At 50.5% G+C, this 17,986-nt stretch overlaps 1 protein-coding gene across 1 annotated transcript in view; it reads left to right on the plus strand.

Annotated features, from left to right (window-relative positions):
- Positions 1-6,528: 6,528 nt before the first annotated feature.
- Positions 6,529-17,986, plus strand: part of Flt1 (fms related receptor tyrosine kinase 1) — a 160,526-nt gene continuing 149,068 nt past the window's right edge. Inside the window, exon 1 of the mRNA XM_051162859.1 lies at positions 6,529-7,065. Coding sequence (XP_051018816.1) covers positions 7,002-7,065 — 64 coding nt within the window. The 5' untranslated portion in view covers positions 6,529-7,001. The remainder of the gene's footprint in view (positions 7,066-17,986) is intronic.

Raw genomic sequence — 17,986 nt, forward strand, 5'->3', positions numbered from 1 at the left:
CTGGATTAAAGGCATGTTTGCATTCCAGCCAGATCACACAGGTCTTTGGATGTGGTCTCTTGCCAGAGCAGCCGTGTTCTGAGTTAACATTCTTCTACAACCTTCTAAGGCCACTAATTTTCCTTTCCCCCCTCCAAGGCAGCGTCAAGGGCCGCAGGATCTAGCATCTCACAATGGTCAGCTGAGGCTGAGGAGGCTCCGGATACGATGGCAGGACGGTCCAGGGGGCAGGCACAGTACAGCTTGACCCCACTGGACTTGTGCTGCGGTGCCTGCAACTCTTCTGGAAAAGCCGGCCATGAGGAGCCTGGAAGAGGCACAGGAAGGAAAGGGCTGGTCTCCTCCTCTGCTGATGTGGCCAGCAGGCGTGCCCTGAGGGTGTGCCTGGATTTCGGGGAACTTTGACGAAGAAAGACTGAAGATGGATGCTACCCACCCTTCCCTATTCAGAGAGGGCAGCAGCAGCAGCACAGCCTCCATTTGAACTCCATATTTAAATGTCCTAGCAAGGCAGCTATTATACAAACACCATCTCTCCATGGACCAACCAGCCTTCCTCTGCCACACATCTGTTTCTGTCTTTATTATCTCTCCATCGTCATCATCTCTATCGGTGCCTATCTCATCTCTCTTTTTTTTTTTTTTTTTTTTTTTTTTTTTTTTCGAGACAGGGTTTCTCTGTGTAGCCTTGGCCATCCTGGACTCACTTTGTAGACCAGGCTGGCCTTGAACTCACATCTCTTATCTGTCTATAATCTATCTCGTGTGTGTGTGTGTGTGTGTGTGTGTGTGTGTGTGTGTGTGTGTGTGCAGAATTACAAAAACCGGTGTCAATTATGGGTCCTTATTAAGGGTAGGTCTCTTTCTGTTGTCCCCTTTCCTCTCTACCCTCCCTGTCTCCCTGTCACCGCACACAATGGCTTTGGCTTGAACTCCTGGAGTTTTCCCGGTGCCCCCCTCTCCCCCAGGGTCCTCAGACTCCAGCTACTCATACCCAGCACCACTGTGCCCAGGCACCCTTCATCCTCCCCCACCCCACCCCCCGCTCGCCACAGGACCGCCACGCACATCCTGTGCCCCTCCACTGCCCGTGTCCTCGTGTTTATGTTATCTTCCCAGATGATTTCTCAGCCTTCAGCCTCGTTGGCATTGACAACACAAAATCACATCAGGTTCCTCAGGCCTTATCCCCTGAGACCTCACCACCCCGCCCCCACACTTCCATCTTCAACTGCTAATCTCCCTCCCACACTCTTCCTCCTCCTGTAGTGACAGCTTTCATCCTGTCGCCTCTCCAGAACGTCTTGCTTTCTCTCTGCTGAGGTAAAGTCTGTTACTACCTCCAAGACCGGTTCCCAGGTTCATAGTGAATAAGCCCTTTAGGGTTTATAACTGCATCTCGCTTTTTGTTGCCCTGGATTGCTTCCTCACGTTTCATTTAAGTGTGGTTTATTGTAAGGTCATTTAGGACAATAATTATGTCGCCCATACTGCCATTTCAATCCGATTCACACAGTAGTGTGTTTGGGGTTTGTGTTCAAGAAATACATACTTCATGAGTACTGAATATAAGGCATATTTCCTGGAGTGTATACCATGACCCCTTCCCTCAGCCAGGACCGTGTAACACACACACACACACACACACACACACACACACACACACACACACACACGTCAGGAGCAATGCCCAACTAACAACCCACTGTCAAAGTCATCTGCTTTGGAACCATTTATAAGACATAGCACAGAATATCTAACAGTCAGCAAATATAGGAGTCAGACATAAGAGCTGTGAAAGTGGTATAGCAAAATGGCACACAGCCCTCTACAGTCAACAGTGGCTCCCACAAAAGGCCCAAAGTGGTCACTGTGAGGCTCTGTTGACGGAATGGCATGACAGCCTCCAACTCAGCCCGTCCTTTCAACTTTCTTCAAGGTTATGCTTCAAGCCCGGCGTGGTGGCACACACCTTTAATCTCGGCACTTGGGAGGCAGAGGCAGGCGGATCGCTGTGAGTTCGAGGCCAGCCTGGTCTATGAAGGGAGTCCAGGACAGCCAAGGCTACACACAGAGAAACCCTGTCTTGAAAAACAAAACAAAAAATTATGCTTCAAAATAAAAAAAATAAAAGAATATGTTTGAAGTGGAAAAACCATGAGCAAAACATAGGTGGAAAAGACACGGGCTGACAGTGATGTGTGACAGATCAAGTCCCAAGAGGGATGTGATGATGACTAGACACCGTCCTGGTCTTGCCCTGAGCTGATGCAAGCTCTCCTCCTGGTTTTACCTTTTCACTTGTGCTGCATTCCCACAAACACCCAGTTTTAATTCATTCTCCCTCCCTCCCTCCCTCCCTCCCTCCCTTTCTCTCTCTCTCTCTCTCTCTCTCTCTCTCTCTCTCTCTCTCCATATAGCCTTGGCTGCTCTGTCTCTGCTGGGTTTAAAGATGTGTACCACCACTGCCTCCTCCTCCTCTGCTGCCACCACCACCAGGCTAAAATGTTTTGTTTAATGTTTTCTTTCTTTCCAGATAGCCTTGAGTAAATCCCAGTGGTCTGGTTGTCTCTTGCAAGTTCATTGTTTCAGAATGTAGTGACTGTCGCGTGGTCTATGTGTAGCCTCCCTTGTGAGCACGCACCTGAGAATAGTGACACCAAAGTTAAGCTGTCTTCCCATGACTTACAAAATGTCCCCCAGGCCTCTCCTCCAGTCAGCTCATTCATCTGTTCCGAAGTGTCCCTGGTTAACGATTTTAAAGCAAGAAAACGAAAAGTTTATTATACACCTAGGGCCCAGGAGCCTTAAGCGGCTAGCCTGTGGTTGTGACGACATTTCTGGAAAGCGCACCGTCATGTTCATGGGTAGTCATCAACAAGAGAAGCAGAGATCCATGGAATGGTAGAATCAGAGCCCAAGAGTTCAGTGGGCCACTGGATGTCAAGGGGGGGGTGGGGGGAGGGGCCAGGGATGTGGTGGGAGCCTGTGGACAAGGCAGGCAGACAAGCTGCCTGTAGAAGGAGTGGCTGCTATCCTGGAAAAGCCATAGGGGGGCTCAGCCGGGAGGAAGTTCTGCAAGAGACCTAGATATGAAGGTATCTGTGGAAGATGCTGCTTTGATCTGAGGCTGCAGTAACACCAGTACAGTGGGCCTGCGTGGCCCTTGGGAGGAGAGGAACAAAGCGAGCTGGGAATCCAGAGCTGGGCCAGTAGCATCAAAGAACAGGCAGAGCCTCAAATAAGTCCAAAGATCTTATCGGCGGCACCAGCCCGGGCCAAGGGAAGGCAGGAGCTGAGGGAGCACTCTCATAGGAGTGAGGTGTCCTGGGCCAGTGATCCCTGGCCAAGCAGAAGCTGCTGGAGGATTCTCATTTTCCTGAGTTTCCAATCACCCGGTGTTCTGTCCATCTGAACGGCCAGCCCTCTTTGCTTGTTTCTAAACTTTTTGTAAACTCTTCTCCTTGCTTAGGAGAAAAACTTAACTTCCTACAGATACCTCAACTGAAACACAGGTCGCGTGTTCTCTCTCTCTCTCTCTCTCTCTCTCTCTCTCTCTCTCTCTCTCTCTCTCTCTCTCATAATTAAAAATAAACATCCATTTTTGCTAGGCATGGTGGTCGAGGAAGGGGTAGGCAGATCTCTGTGAGTTCAAGGCCAGCCTGGTCTACATAGTGAATTCCAGGCCAGCCAGGGCTACACGGTGAGACCCTGTCCATAACAAAACAACCCTTCCCCACTAACTTTAAGAGGAGGAAAAATGGCGGCCATGATGCTTGAATCCCGAGTGCATGGTCACCTGCACAGGTGCTAATACAATGGACCTTTCCAAGGGAAGCTGGGAGAAACTTCCTGCAAGAGCCTTGGTAGGGTGCTCTTAGAGCGAGGAGTCTCTCTGTCCAAGATGTCATAGGACGCTTGTTTGCTTGTTTATTTTCTTCCAACAATGCATGAAGATTTGACAAGCTCTGTGTTAAGCTTAATGTCTCCTTGACAGCTCCTCGCCTTCATCCCTCTTCTTCCTCCTTCCTCTTCCTCCTTTTTCTTTTTCCTCTTTCTTCTTCCTCTTTTATCTTTTTCCTTTTCCTTCTTCTTCCTTCCTCTTCTCCTTTTTCTTTTTCCTCTTCCTTTTTCCTCCTCCTCCTCCCCTCCTCTTTATAGGAAGACCAGCTCCCAGTGCCCCTCCAGCCACTGTTGCTGATGTTCCATCTCTTATTCAGGCTTGAATGTTGAAGGCACTGGCTGGAGGACTGTATTCCTGAACAGGGGCAAGAAAGAACCGTCAAGAGAATGTGGCTGATAACAGGACAGGGTCTGGTTTTGCTAGGTAAGCAGGAGATGAAATGTTCTTTTGTACACAGACAGGAAGCAAGCAGATTATCTACTGCAAACAGCCTTTCATACTTACCAAGTGTGTCGAATTTGAGCTTGCCCATCAGTGGTATCTCGTAAACCTCTTTCATGAGTGATTTAGTTCGGAGAGCCCTATAGCCCATTATTCAAAGGTGTTATCACTTTTGGGGGAGAGGGGGAAAGGCTAGGTCTTGTTCCTTTAGTCTTCACATCAAAGTGAAATTGAAATCACCAACGAAACAGTTTGTATCATTTTAAAATTCATAATAATAATAATAACTAATGCAACCTACAAAGAAATAGCAGAGAGAAAATTGCTGGCTGTAATTAAGCCTGGGACTTTTCAAAAGAATTGTTTGAGGAACGTACGGAGGACCACAGCATATAAACCTAAGTTAGAGTCAATTATGAGTCCATTACTCTTAGATAATTGAGCGATATTTTAGCACTGTTGATGCACACCTTACGTTATAGATTGTTTTGGCTGTCGGTCAAGTACCTGTCTGGCTTCATAAACTCACTGTGGGATCATTTCTGGCAACAGGTTCACAAGTATTTAAAATATCAAAATGCCTTTTGAAAACAACGTATTAAACTAAACCTTTGTGAACTGTACAGGAGACGCTTCCCCCAGGTCAGTGGTGCCCCTTCCCTACAGTGGTCATGCCTGTCTTCTGGGCTCGTGGTGGCCTCTACAGCCTTCCAGGACCTTGAACCTCCGCGTTTTCAAAGTCTTGGCTTTTTATTGGTCAGCCTGCTCAGGGCATCCCAAGCCCCCCCAGCCCGCCCCCGCCCGCCCTAAGCCAGCAGGGGTTTTCCATTGGCAAGCTCCCACAGGCCCAAACACCTGCGGCTGCTTCAGGCCTTGCGGACCTCGTGGAAGACCTGTGGGAGTGACAGAGCTCTTGGGAGAGGCAGAGGGACAGTTAGCAGCGTGGTGTGTCTCAGACTTGTCTGGGGCTCGAGATACAGTTGGGAAAATGGTAGCTACCCAGTGCTGGTCATTCTGCGTGTGATTCTTCGTAGGAGAGCAATCTGAGGCGCTGGGGGGAGGGGGGGGCACGGCGCAGGAGCGCTGCCGACCCTAGTGGAGAGCTATGGGGAAATCAGAACCGGATGGGGAAGCCCGCAGGTGAGCTGCAGCTTGTAGCGGCCTCGCCTCTGGTGGACTACTGAGGAATCTCGCTTACTCTGGCTGCCTGGTGTGGAGCCGTGGGAGGTGGTGGCCCAGACTCTAAGCAGTCAGGTAACTTAGTTGCACAACCTTTCCTGCCCGAGGTGTAGTGTGGTCCCCCAGGAAAAGCCTCTGGTCCCATTTAGGAGCCATTTTATCATGGGCATCTGGCATGTTCCAATGAGCTATATTTCAAACCTGCAGTATTTACAGGGACAAGACTGGGCTGCTCTGGGGAGGCCGGGACGACTTCAGCCTTTGAGTTAATGGATACATAATTGAGGAACAACGTGGAATTAGTGTCATCGTAAATGATCTAGTGCCTCAAGTTAATTTTACCCGTTTTTGTTCCAAGAACATTCGAAGCAGTCGTCTTGGCTAGCCAGCTCCCACCAAAACCATTTCTTTTCCATCCAGAGTTTCAGACATAAGAGTTCAAGTTCTCGGCCCTTACAAGTTGCAGGCGCGTGTTTCACGCCCCAGCTTTTATAAAAGGTAACATGTTATTCCTTGTTTTGCTTCTAGGAAGCAGAGGGTTGAGGAAATGGCTTGGGCGGGTGCATTAATGCACCCGAAAAAGACACAGACTCCCTCCCTTGGGACCTGCTCGGCCCTCACTCTTTCCGAAGGTGCCCCGCAAAGCGTCCGGTTCCCTCGGACTCTCGGGTCTAAACGCTTTAAGCGGAGGGTCTCTGGCGCCTTCCTTCGCTGTCTGGGAACAGTCTGGCGAGGTCAGGGACCGGCAGGAGCGCTCGGGAGAGGGCCCGACTGCGCCTTGTCCCTTGGTGCCCGGGACACTGTCGCGGGGGCGAGGCCAGCTTTCCTAGCATAAGACTTCCCGCCCCGAGGGCTGGGCGGTGCACTTAGACGGTCCCCTCCTGAGTTTCGGACGGTCACTAGAGCTGAGTAAGCCTGGTGGAGGGAGCCGGGCAAGGATTTCCTGAGAGCGATGGGCAGGAGGGGCGGGGGCAGGAGGGCAAGGAGCACGAACACCGAACCTGCGCTCTAGCCGGAGGACCCGCACGCCTTGCGCCTCCGCACGCGCGCTCGGCCCCGGGCCACCCGCCCTAGCTGGCTCCCGCCCCTCCGGGAGGAAGAAGAGGGTAGGTGGGGAGGCGGATGAGGGGTGGGGGACCCCTTGACGTCACTGGAAGGAGGTGCCGGGGTAGGAAGTGGGCTGGGGAAGGTTATAAATCGCCCCCGCCCTCAGCTGCTCTTAAGCGAGGTCCGCGGGAGGCTCGGAGGGCGGCGGTGGCGAACACTCCCGGGAGGTGGCTGCGGCAGTTCGGAGCGCGCTCCCCGACTCAAGCGCAGCGGCTAGCAAGCGCCGGACGGCGAAGATACCCCTCGGCGGCAGGCGCGGAGGAGGGCTCTCTCGGCGCCAGGCAGGAGTCGGAGGAGACCGGCTCGGACGGCTGCGCTGTTGGCCTTAGAGAGCGCGGGCACCCGGCCAGCAGGCCGCGTCGCGCTCATCATGGTCAGCTGCTGGGACACCGCGGTCCTGCTGTGCACGCTGCTCGGCTGTCTGCTTCTCTCAGGTGAGGCGCTCCGGGGACCTTGAGTTGGAGCTGGGCGGGCATGGACAGCCGCAGGGTGTTCCGGGGGAGCGAGACTGCAGCCCGAGAGGCGAGCTCTGGCGGGAGCCTGAGACACTTGTTGCAGCGGGCACGCCTAGGGGACTTACATCTTTTTTGGTTTGGTTTGGTTTGGTTTTTTTTTCTTTTTTCTTTTCTTTTCTTTTTTTGCTCCCGCAGTGGGCGCTGCTGGAAGTGGCTGTCCTGGGCTCCCGGCATCACCTCCCAGGCTCTCCTTAGCTCCACGCGGGGTCACAGGCGGGTTGCCGGGTGCGGCTAGAGTCGCTAGGCCCCTGCCGGGCCCCGATAGGGTCTCGCTCCTTAGAGTCTGGAAGTGGAGATCAGCACACTCTGACATCCAAAGCCTCCTCCCAGGAGGTGGCTCGGACACCAAGGGCTGTCCGGAGCAATCAAGACTTGCAGAGATTGCCTGGGACTGGACAGGGCAGGGGCGTTAGCGAAACTGGTCACTGTCCATGATTTCGCTCCACCAGAGCAAAGAAGGACAATTTTGGGGAAAGTCTCATGCCCCCAGAGAGCAGATGAAGCCCAGAAGAGGGCCATCCGTCCTTGGGGCCATGGCAGGGGGAGGGGGGGAAGTCAGCTAGCGAGGATTCTTTTCGGTCGTCTCCTGGGTGGGACCTCCGCTGGAGCAGCCCGGCTGCGTGGTCCAGGTTGTCTGCGCGTGCCTCAAAGTACCTCTCTCCTCCCCGGCAGCAGCAGCCTAGGGTCCAGATATCTTTAAGTTTCAGAATTGTCAGTACTGCCTTTAGGTTGTGATTCTAGAAAGAATTGACAATTTGGACCGAAAGATATAGTCTGAGCAGTAGGTGATGTATGCGCACCACCGGATGTGAAAAACAGACGGTGGACCGATCAAGGACCGAAGATTTTAGGAACATTTAGTGTGGAGACTGTTTGTCACCCCAGGGGTCAAAAAGCTGGAGGAACCTCGGAAAGCGCTAACTCCAGATCTCGGAGCAGCCGGCACCGGAGGTCCTGTGTGGTCGCTTTGCGCACAGCCAGATAAGAGAGCGCCTTTCTATAAAGCAAGGTAGTTGAGAAAGAAGATAGGAAAAAGAGTCAGGTAGAATTGTAATGGCCCGCAGGAAGAACGGTAGCAAGGTTAAATGCGGTTTTTAAAAGGCAGTAAAAATTAGCATTTTGGAATGGAGAGACTGCCCTTCATTTCAAAGCAATGAGCAGCGGTTTATAATTAAAATAGACAGAGATGGCAAAGCTAGAACTCGACGTGGGCCGGGTGGGTTCTGAAATAACGATATTAAGTGAGTTATTATATTTTCTATTTCACAGATTTTTTTTTTGAAAAGCCGCTTATATGAAAACATAATCGCTTAGAGAGTTTAAATACTGATTTGTTATGTAAAGGCTAAAGCTAGGTTAAAAAGTTACTGCGAACAGAGGGGAAACACGTTTTATTGGATTTTTTAAAAGTGTGGTCAGTTTTAGTTAAGCATACTTTTATGTGTTTGAGGACAGTGGAGTCAGATTGAAGTTCTATAGGAATGTGTAGGGAGTCGCTCTGCACCCCTTGCCGGGCACTGAGCCCACCAGGTGTTAAATCCTCAACATTTGTTACAAACGCTGTAATCCGAATACTTTTGGGTCCTCTCTGTATCAAGATCTCTATAAAAGTTAGCAGTCTCCGGTTCAAGGTTTAAGGCACCACACCCTTAATCAAAGCCACCAGCGCTTTCTCTCTCTCTCTCTCTCTCTCTCTCTCTCTCTCTCTCTCTCTCTCTCTCTCTCTCTCTCTCTCTCTCTCTCTCTCTCTCTCTCTCTCTCCCTCCCTCCCTCCTTCCCTCCCTCTGTCCCTTCCTCCCTTCTACTTTTCTTCAGGCTGATGACATTTAGAGTTTGGTAGAATTAAAACTACTTAAATTGTGAGATTCGGGGGGATTTTCCCAATAGTAACTCTTAAGTCAAAATAAAAAGTATGCAAATAATACCAGCCAGGTGTGAGGCCCATGTCTGTAACCCTAGAACTCAGCGCCTAAGACAGCGGGGTGCTTCTAACCAGTCATCCGCAGTAGCATCAGTAATAGTACCTGCTCCCAAATGGAGTATAGTGCACTTCTCCTGCTACTTACACATATCATTTTACATAGCGATTTTCTCCGAAGCTTACAAAGTCCTGCTCTCTGAAAGTGGTACATTTTAAATGACTGTTATTTAGAACTCTTGTGGGTCACATGCTAAATGTGAACTAGGGTTTCTTTCTTCTGTCCCCCCCCCCCATCGGTTTTTCAAGACAGAGTAGCCTCAGCTGTCCTGGACTCACTTTGTAGACCAGGCTGGCCTCGAACTCACAGTGATCCACCTGCCTCTGCCTCCCAAGTGCTGAGATTAAAGGTGTGAGCCACCACACCCGGCTCTAGGGTTTCTTTTTTAAAAAGATAATGCAGTGTTAATTGTTTTTCTGGTTGAATAGCTTTTAACAGGTTATATAGTTTCTTTTCAAATGATCCTAGTTAGTTTTTTTTTTTAACTTGTAAAAATACAGACATTAGAAAATATAGTTCATTTTATTTTATTTTTTTGTTTTTCTAAGCAGGGTTTCTCTGTGTAGCCCTGGCTGTCCTGGACTCACTATGTAGACCAGGCTGGCCTCGAGCTCACAGTGATCCTCCTGCCTCTCTGCCTGACTGCTGGGATTAAAGGTGTGCGCACCCACCACTTAGCCAAAAAATAAGACTCCTTTTCAACTATGAAATTCAGTAGAAACCCTGTTTAAAAAAAAAAAAAAAAAAAAACAAGAGAGAGAGAGGGAGAGGGAGGGAGGGAGGGGGAATGGGGTCCTTCCATCTTCTCTGCTTGCTGCCACTGTATGCATGTTAGTGGGCGCTGAACCATTTCCCTCTGTGGCTAGGTAGGCTTTTGCTGTTGGGGACCACACCTTGGCTTCTTTTTCTCTGGTAGAACTTGTACTATACCAGCCAATTCCATTGGCCTTTGGTGGGCATCCTTCTGTAAGGGGTAGGCTGATGCCGGGTGCCTCAGCCACCAGATCATTAGCTTGGCCCCCCACCCCACCCAGCAGAAAGTGTAACTGTGACAGAGACTAAGTCACATCATCTTTCCTGAGGACAACAGTCACTTTAGTCCCCTATGTATTTCTTGCTTTAAAAATGTTAATACTTATGAGTTTTGGGTTGTTTTTTTTAATGGCCATGTTCTAAAACAGTTCCAGATTACAAGGCTACCAAACCTCTTATTTAATAATTAGACCTATTTTTGTGACTTCTAAAAGACCAGCCAAATAGATACTTTTTCCCCCTCTCCAAAACTATGGGAACATTCCTAAATCCTTAAGTTTATATAATATAGAACCTGAAGTGATATATCAACCAAAAAAAAAAAAAAAAAAAAAAAAAAAGGTTTTGCTGTGACACCCTCCTTCCCTTAAAAAAAAAAAAAAAGGAAAAGATTCTGGAGAGAAATTATATAGTGTAGCACAGTAGAATCGTGGCTGATCTTCACCACGGCTTGTTCCGTTGAGCTAAGAGAGAGCAAATAACAGAGGAAGTAGTTTGTGCGATGCTTTTAATTGAGTGTGAGAGCGAGCCCAAGGACTAGAAAGAGAATGCAAGAAGCTAGGAACTACTGAGGAGGTTTGGCTCAGCACACGCTAAGTGGCATAAAGGAACTGCAAGTAAAATCCATTTTTTTCAGTGCATAGAGGAAGGAGGGTATTCGAAGATCACAGTATCTTTAAGTAAAAATGTGTTCCCACGAGCGGCTGAAGGCACAAAAGCATCTGTTGGGTTGGCTTTAGCTTAACGGAGCAGACCATGTCTGCTGGTTCCCTCTGCTTCCGAGGAGCGAGGAGCGACATGGCCCCTGGGGAATGCTTTCCAGGACTGCGCTGAAGGCGAATACAGCATACAGCGGTGGCGGGTGTGAATGCCCCGCAAGCTGATAATTACATCTCTGGACTTTGCTCCAGACTCAAGGAGGGGAAGGAAATAGGAGGAATGGAGTATTTGAGGGACTGCTGGAGAGAGGTCTCTGACTTAGCACACAGTGCTGTCGGTGTGTGTGTGGGGGGGGGGGCCTGTTCATTAAGGAAACGGTCCTACTCCGTCTGCTGAAGATAGTGAGCTAGGTTTCCTGCATTGTTGCTGGGCGGATGTGGGGGGGGATGTCAAGAATTTCTGGGCATTTCCCATCCGACTTTGCAAACCTAGATGCCTGGAGACTATTTCTGATTACTCCTGCCTCTCTGTCTTCCATGCCAGCCTCCTTCCTTGAGAGGGAGACTTGATCCTGTCTCTCACACACAGTCCTTGTGAGAGCTACCTGGGTCTCACCGGCCCTGAGGGAATGCTGGCTCTGTGATGGTTTCTCAGCTCTGAAGGTGGCCAGTGGCAGAGCGGGGAGACACTCTGAGCAGTCAACTTTTCTACTTTGTGTGTGTTTCCACTACTACAAAGTGGGGATATCCAGATGTTTATTGAGTTCGCATTTCAGTCCAATATTTTTCCCCCTAAACAGGACATCTATTTACATTTATAGCAGGAGTTCTATTAGAATTCTGTGGTGCAAGGGGATCAAACCTTGGGTCTCTCGCAGGCTAAACAAGGGCTCCGCCATTGAGCGACCTCCCCAGCATTTCCCTAAGCATGAGACTGGCTTCTGTTAAAGCCTGCGTGCGCGCCTAGGGGGGTGAAGGGCGCGGGGGAGTGGGGGGGGGAGGGCGTGGGGGAGTGGGGGGCGAGGGCGCGGGGGAGTGGGGGGGGAGGGCGCGGGGGAGTGTTAAATTAAGAACTTCAATGCTGGATGTGGTGGTGCATACCTTTGATCTCAGCACACAGAAGGCTGAGGCAGGTGGATCTCTATGAGTCCTGGGCCAGCCTGGTCTACAGAGGGAGTTCCAGGACAGAGAAACCCCTGTCTCGGAAAAAAAACAAAAAACAAAAAACAAAACTAAAAAGAACTTAAAACCTATGGGTGCTTAGTAGCCCATGAAGATCTTTATGAGAAGGCTAAATTTCCTTGTGATCCCCAGAGTAGCTGTGGCTTGTGGTGCTGGCTAAACCTGTCTTTTGGGCCCTCTACGTGTATGTTAACTCTTCCTCTCTCCAAGAAATCAGCCGCCTGCCCCCCACCCCTTACTTCCTACTGCTGGGCCTCTTGCAAGGTCATTGGCCTCCTTCCCCGCCCCTTCCTCGGTACCTGGGAAACACCACCACCCACCCACCCACACCCCGCAGGGCACAGCAGCATCCCTCACCCACACTGTTTGTGTGTCAGGTGCCTATGCCCTTCCTCTTTGGGGAAAGAGCTTGTGTCTTAGTTCTTTGTTGCTGGGGTGGATAAATGAGCCAGTCATAGTAGCCTCTGAGAGCCAGGTACGCATCAATCGCTGTTTATTGCTTTGTTCTAGCCTGCTCACCGGGCCTCTGGGCTCACTTAGTGGGGTTGTTCTCAGTAGCCTTGTGCGCGTGACACATCACATGTCACCTCATTCGTATATGACTATTTTCTTAAAGATTTTTTAAAAAATTAACAATTGAGCCGGGCGTGGTGGCGCGCTCCTTTAATCCCAGCACTCGGGAGGCAGAGGCAGGCGGATCGCTGTGAGTTCGAGGCCAGCCTGGTCTACAAAGTGAGTCCAGGATGGCCAAGGCTACACAGAGAAACCCTGTCTCAAAAAACCAAAAAAAAAAAAAAAAAAACCAATTGAAATGTAATATGAATAAATCAATAAAATATATTAAAAAAAATAAAATTCTCAACGTAAAAAAAAAAAATTAAGGGCTGGAGAGACAACTCAGTCATTGAGAACAGTTGTTCTTCCAAAGGCCCAGAGTTGAGTTCTGGCACCCATGTTGGGCAGCTCACAGTCACCTCCAGCGCCGACATCCACTACCTTTTTCTAGCCTCTGAAGGCCTGACACTTAGACAGGCATGTATACATCAATATTTTTAATTAAAAAATTAAATGCAAAGAAAAAACTGGAAAATAACTAATGCCGATTTATTTATTTGTTATTTATATGTCATATGCGTTGGTGTTTTGCCTACATGTATGTTTGTATGAGGGCGTCAGATTCCCCTGAAACTGGAGTTGTGAGCCGTCATGTGGGTGCTGGGAAGTGAACCTGGGTCCTCTGGAAAATCAGCCAGTGCTCTTAACAGCTGATCTGCCTCTCTAGTCACAGTCACTGAGTTAAAAAAAAATTTTTTTTTAAAATCTGTATCCATGGTTTGAGCTAAAGTTTGCCCCTTCCTTTACCCTCCCCCTCGCTCCCCCCATGCTCACAACACACCCCAACAGTCCTCTTACTATGTGTCCTATGGCCAACAGGCTCAATGCACACACACACACACACACACACACACACACACACAGTCCACCAGAGTTGGTCATTGTCAAAATCCCCAGGTGCTTTTTATTTTCCTATTTAAAATAGAGAAGCCCGGATTTTAGTGAAGGATTTGTGGTCAGCTCCCGTGCCAGTTTCTCTGCCCTCACACCCTAGAGGTGGCCTTTGTGGTTAAGAGACAAAAAGGCCAGGCTAGCCACAAGCCTTTCCTGGCTCCCACATAGCTCTTGTGGCCAGTGGGACTCTTGCATCCTATTTCCAGCCTCTTTCCCCAGACTCAGGCTTAGCTCGGACTTCTAATCAAAACAGACAGAGTTCATCCTGAGGAAGACGTAATTAACCAAATGATCAGTGTCTTTGAAAACATGGATTTGGTGGAGAATAGCAAAACCAGCATCAGCCAGCCAAGCTTTAACCAGAAACGAGGCTCTGTGAGGCATTTGCCCCCAAACACTGGGATGGCCACCAGTGGTACCAAGTACCGTTTTTTGGGAATGATCAGCTGTGAAGGGTCATCCCAGCCCCGTACTGCCAGACCCCGAGTTTCTCCCTCTGGCTAGGAGACCAGTGTGTTTAGCAGTCTGCACTCTGCCTGGCCTCGTGATGGCACAGTCCTGGCACAGATAATCCTGGCTGCATGGCTCCTCAGCAGGTCTAGCCTTCCATTGCATGGGTGGGGTCTATGAGGGATTTCCTTTCAAGCCACAGACCCCGCCCACGTGGTCTACAGAAGCAAAGCTTTAACAATTAGCAGATTCTTTTGTTGAACGAGGCCTCAAGTGAACCTGGTGCCACCGAAAAGCCTTGGCTCTCGTTACACACAAATATAAAATCACTCAGACTTGGGGCCGCCTTCACTAAGACCTTGATGAGGACCTAGCCTGCCTGAGGATTGCTGGGGACCTGTGACACTTTGGGAGCCCTGAGAACCTGCCCCCTGCCTCTGCAGCCCTGCCCCGCTTGCTTTCTCATTGGTGTTTTAGGTGGGACTCCAACGTTGGTCTTTTTATTTTATTTTATATTTTATTTTATATTTTGGTTTTTTGAGACAGGGTTTCGCTGTGTAATAGTCCTGGTTGTCCTTGACTCGCTTTGTAGACCAGGCTGACCTCGGACTCACAGAGTCCCGCCTGCCTCGGCTGGGATTAAAGGCGTGCACCACCACGCCCGGCGCATTGGTGATTTAAAGCCCCACGGATTCTGATCGCCAGCTAAGATGAAGAATTCCAGTGTTGGGGCTGTGGAGGTGACTCCTTGGTCTTAGAGCACCTTATTAAAGTTGGGTCCTCGGGATTTCAAAGCAAGCACTTTACCCGCTCGAGCCACCATCTCCTCCTCACTCCTGACATTTTTGCTTTCCTAACGAGTTCTGGGTGAAGCTGATATACCCAGCCTAGAAGGCATCCCTAGGAACCGTAGCCTGGAGATTGTTACCAGGGCTGGCCATGCAGGAGGCAACTACCCCGGGGTTGCTCTGCAGCAGACACTGAAGGAATCATGTCTCCACTGAAGATTGGGGGCGGGGGGCAAAGGGATGAATCATGTCTGGACTGATGGGTTGGGGAACTGTGTCGGAGGATTCTCACCAGAGAAAGAGTGCGTGTCAGTGAGTTTTGACAGAAGTGCCTAGACACCAAGGGCAAAATAGCCATGGACCCGACCAATGCCACTAAATCGATTTGCCTTCTGAGAGTTGGTCCGCTCTGATGGCTGGTCGGTAGACGCTAGAAGCCAGAATCGAAATGCAAATTTAGACAGTACATCTGACAGCGTCCCCAACCTTCCTCTTCCTTTACATGGCACTCAGCCATTTTCCCAGTTCATCCCTGGGCATGGTCACATCCTCAGCCTGCCCAGAGCACCTGGAGTGCCACAGTCTGATCCCATGTTGTTCCTGTCGGCCCTGCAAGATGCTGTCTGAAGCCCCAGAGCTGGTTAATTTCACAATGGAGACTCCTTGTCTCTGTCTCCCTGGCTAGGGTCAGTTTGGTTTGAGTGACTGACTTCTCCACCTGCTGGAAAAATATGCCAATGCAGGATGGTCGGTGGTCCTTGTCTCAGAGGAAGTCCCTGCTTGGTGGGAACATGACCCTGGAATTCTCCTTGTGAGACACCAAATGCCCCAGCAGCTTTCCTTCACTTGAGAACACTAGGAATTCTTTTCAGGTGTCTGATGTGATAATGGGCAGCACGCCACCCTCAAACACAGAGTACGCATCCCCTAGCTTTTTCAGGGTGCAGCACAGCCACCCTCAAACACAGAGTGCGTATCCCCTAGCTTTTTCAGGGTGCAGCACAGCCACCCTCAAACACAGAGTGCGCATCCCCTAGCGTCTTCAGGGTGCAGACCAGCAGCTGTTTGCATCCACTGTCTATGGAAGCACAGCCAGCCGTCCCCAGATGTGGTGCCCACATCTGGATGACACATCCCAGGATGCTGCAGGTTTGGCACCCGTCCACTGTGATGGTAGGCTCCTTTAGGAGACCAGACCTTGGTGCCGGCCCTCCTCCCTCGTGCCTTACCGTCTCTGCAGTGCAGCCAGGGTCCTCTCACACAGAGGCTGGAGCATTCCTACTGTTTCATTGTACAGACTGCGAGGTGTCTGAAGGCCTGCGGTGTGGAATTCCCACATCACTCTGTCACATTCTATTGCTCAAAGCTAGTCCTGGCCCAGATTCCTGGGCTGGGGAGGCAGCCGCTGCTGAGGGGGAGGGGCCACCCCATTTGACACTTCCACTTTGCTTTTCCGTCTTGGCTGGAGTTTGGCCAAGAAAATTATAGTAGTTGATAAGTAATAATGAATGCTAAATAAGGTCTTGGCCCCTTCAGAGGGACTTGGGAGCAACACTATACTGACCTATGGCATGAAGTTCTCATTCATAAATCTTGTGGGTGGCACATAGGCCAGGGTTAGCCTGGCAAGCTGAGTTGGCACAGCAGCTGCTCAGGATTTCTGTGACTCCTGGAATCCAAGTGTTAGCGGCTCTGCAGCTGCTGCTACTGTTTGTTGCTTCTCCTCTTCCTCTTTGTCATCTTCCTCCTCCTCCTCCTTCCTCATTTCTTCGACCTAGGGTCTCTACGTAGCCCTGGCTGTCCTAGAACTCACAGAAATCCCCCCTGCCTCTGCTTCCCAAGGGCTGGGATTGGTAAGCGTGCACCACCACTGCCTTGCCAGCTCTGTGGCTTCTTAAGGACTTAGCTCATGGGTCCTTAACCCTTGACCCTTGACCCTCTTCTGTAGAGGCAGAGAAGCTTTAGGGAGATGGCGAAGTGAGCTGGGGAGAGCCCCAGCTGTCAGATGCTTTCACTTACTTATGTCACTTCACTGGTCCCTCAGCTGGGCACCGTGGGACACATAATGCTGAGTGGTTTGTCCTGGCAGAATGGCATGGTGAGCATCAGGACTCCGTCTTCATTGTCACCACATCAGTGGAGACCAGGTACATCAGCCTTCTAGGAGGGCGACAGCTGTGGCTAAACGGAACCCCTGTCTTCAGTGGTGTATAAAGCTGTAGTTATTTGAACCTGCTTTTGTCAGTCACCAAATTCCCTCTTGGCGTGCTGCAATCTAACTGAAAAGCAAAGCAGGAGAGAATGCCTTCGCAGGGTTGTGGGATGCGGGGGTTAGGGGGGGGGGGGTGGGTGGGGGTGTTATTTTCCCTGGGCCTCTGAGTCAAGTCTGTCCTTGGAGTTTTGTCACCCTTGAGGAATGTGAGGAGCCATTGCTACTCCCGTCTTCAAGTGGCCCTGGGAGATTTCACCGCTGTGTGCTGAAGACACTGTTAAGGTCTCGATTTAGGCAGAATTCTCTCCCTGTGGGCTTTCTTATCATGGATAATCAAGAACATGTCATCAGAATCGGAGCCCTGAAGCCACTATGAACATGACATGATGGGCCCTTCCAAGCCGCTCTCATACACGGGGCTCTAAAGCAGTCGGTAGTACCAAGGATCATGGGTTGAGGGCGGCACCTGAGTCTAGCAGTGCCTTCCTGAGCAGTTCTGCAGGGCCGCCCTCCCACGCTTTCCAGGAGTCCATGCTCATACCTGCACCGTCAGAGGCTCGGTGCTTCCCAGGGGTAAAGTGGGGGTACCTGTGGGAAGGGCTGGGGGCGTGTCCAGAGCGTGTCCCACTGTGAAGGCAGATGCCCTGTGGCAAGTCTGTCCCTCCAGAAGGGGAAGAGGAAGGGATCCGGACTTGGAGCGGCTCCTCCTCAGGCCTGTTGGTGGCCGTCCAACACAGACACTTCCAGCTTTGATGGAACCCTCAGGCGGTGGATAATTGGCTGAGAGAGCCGCACGCTGTGGACCAGGCAGGCTGGTATTCAAATGCCTCTTGATTTTTAAGACCAGTCCTCTCACCGACATTTTCCTAAAATAGCTCGATGGGGGGGGGGGGTGGGGGGAGGAGCCTTAGGATTGATTTAAGGAAGGCAATGGGGTTTGTTTGGGGGGGGGCGTGAGGTAAAAAGCACCCGTGGAAAGACAAGAGTTCAAAGGCCCTCGGTGGAGGCAGTTGTTCTCAGTTTGGGGTC

Source organism: Acomys russatus, chromosome 19 (genome assembly GCF_903995435.1).
Source record: "Acomys russatus chromosome 19, mAcoRus1.1, whole genome shotgun sequence".
Lineage (NCBI taxonomy): Eukaryota > Metazoa > Chordata > Mammalia > Rodentia > Muridae > Acomys > Acomys russatus.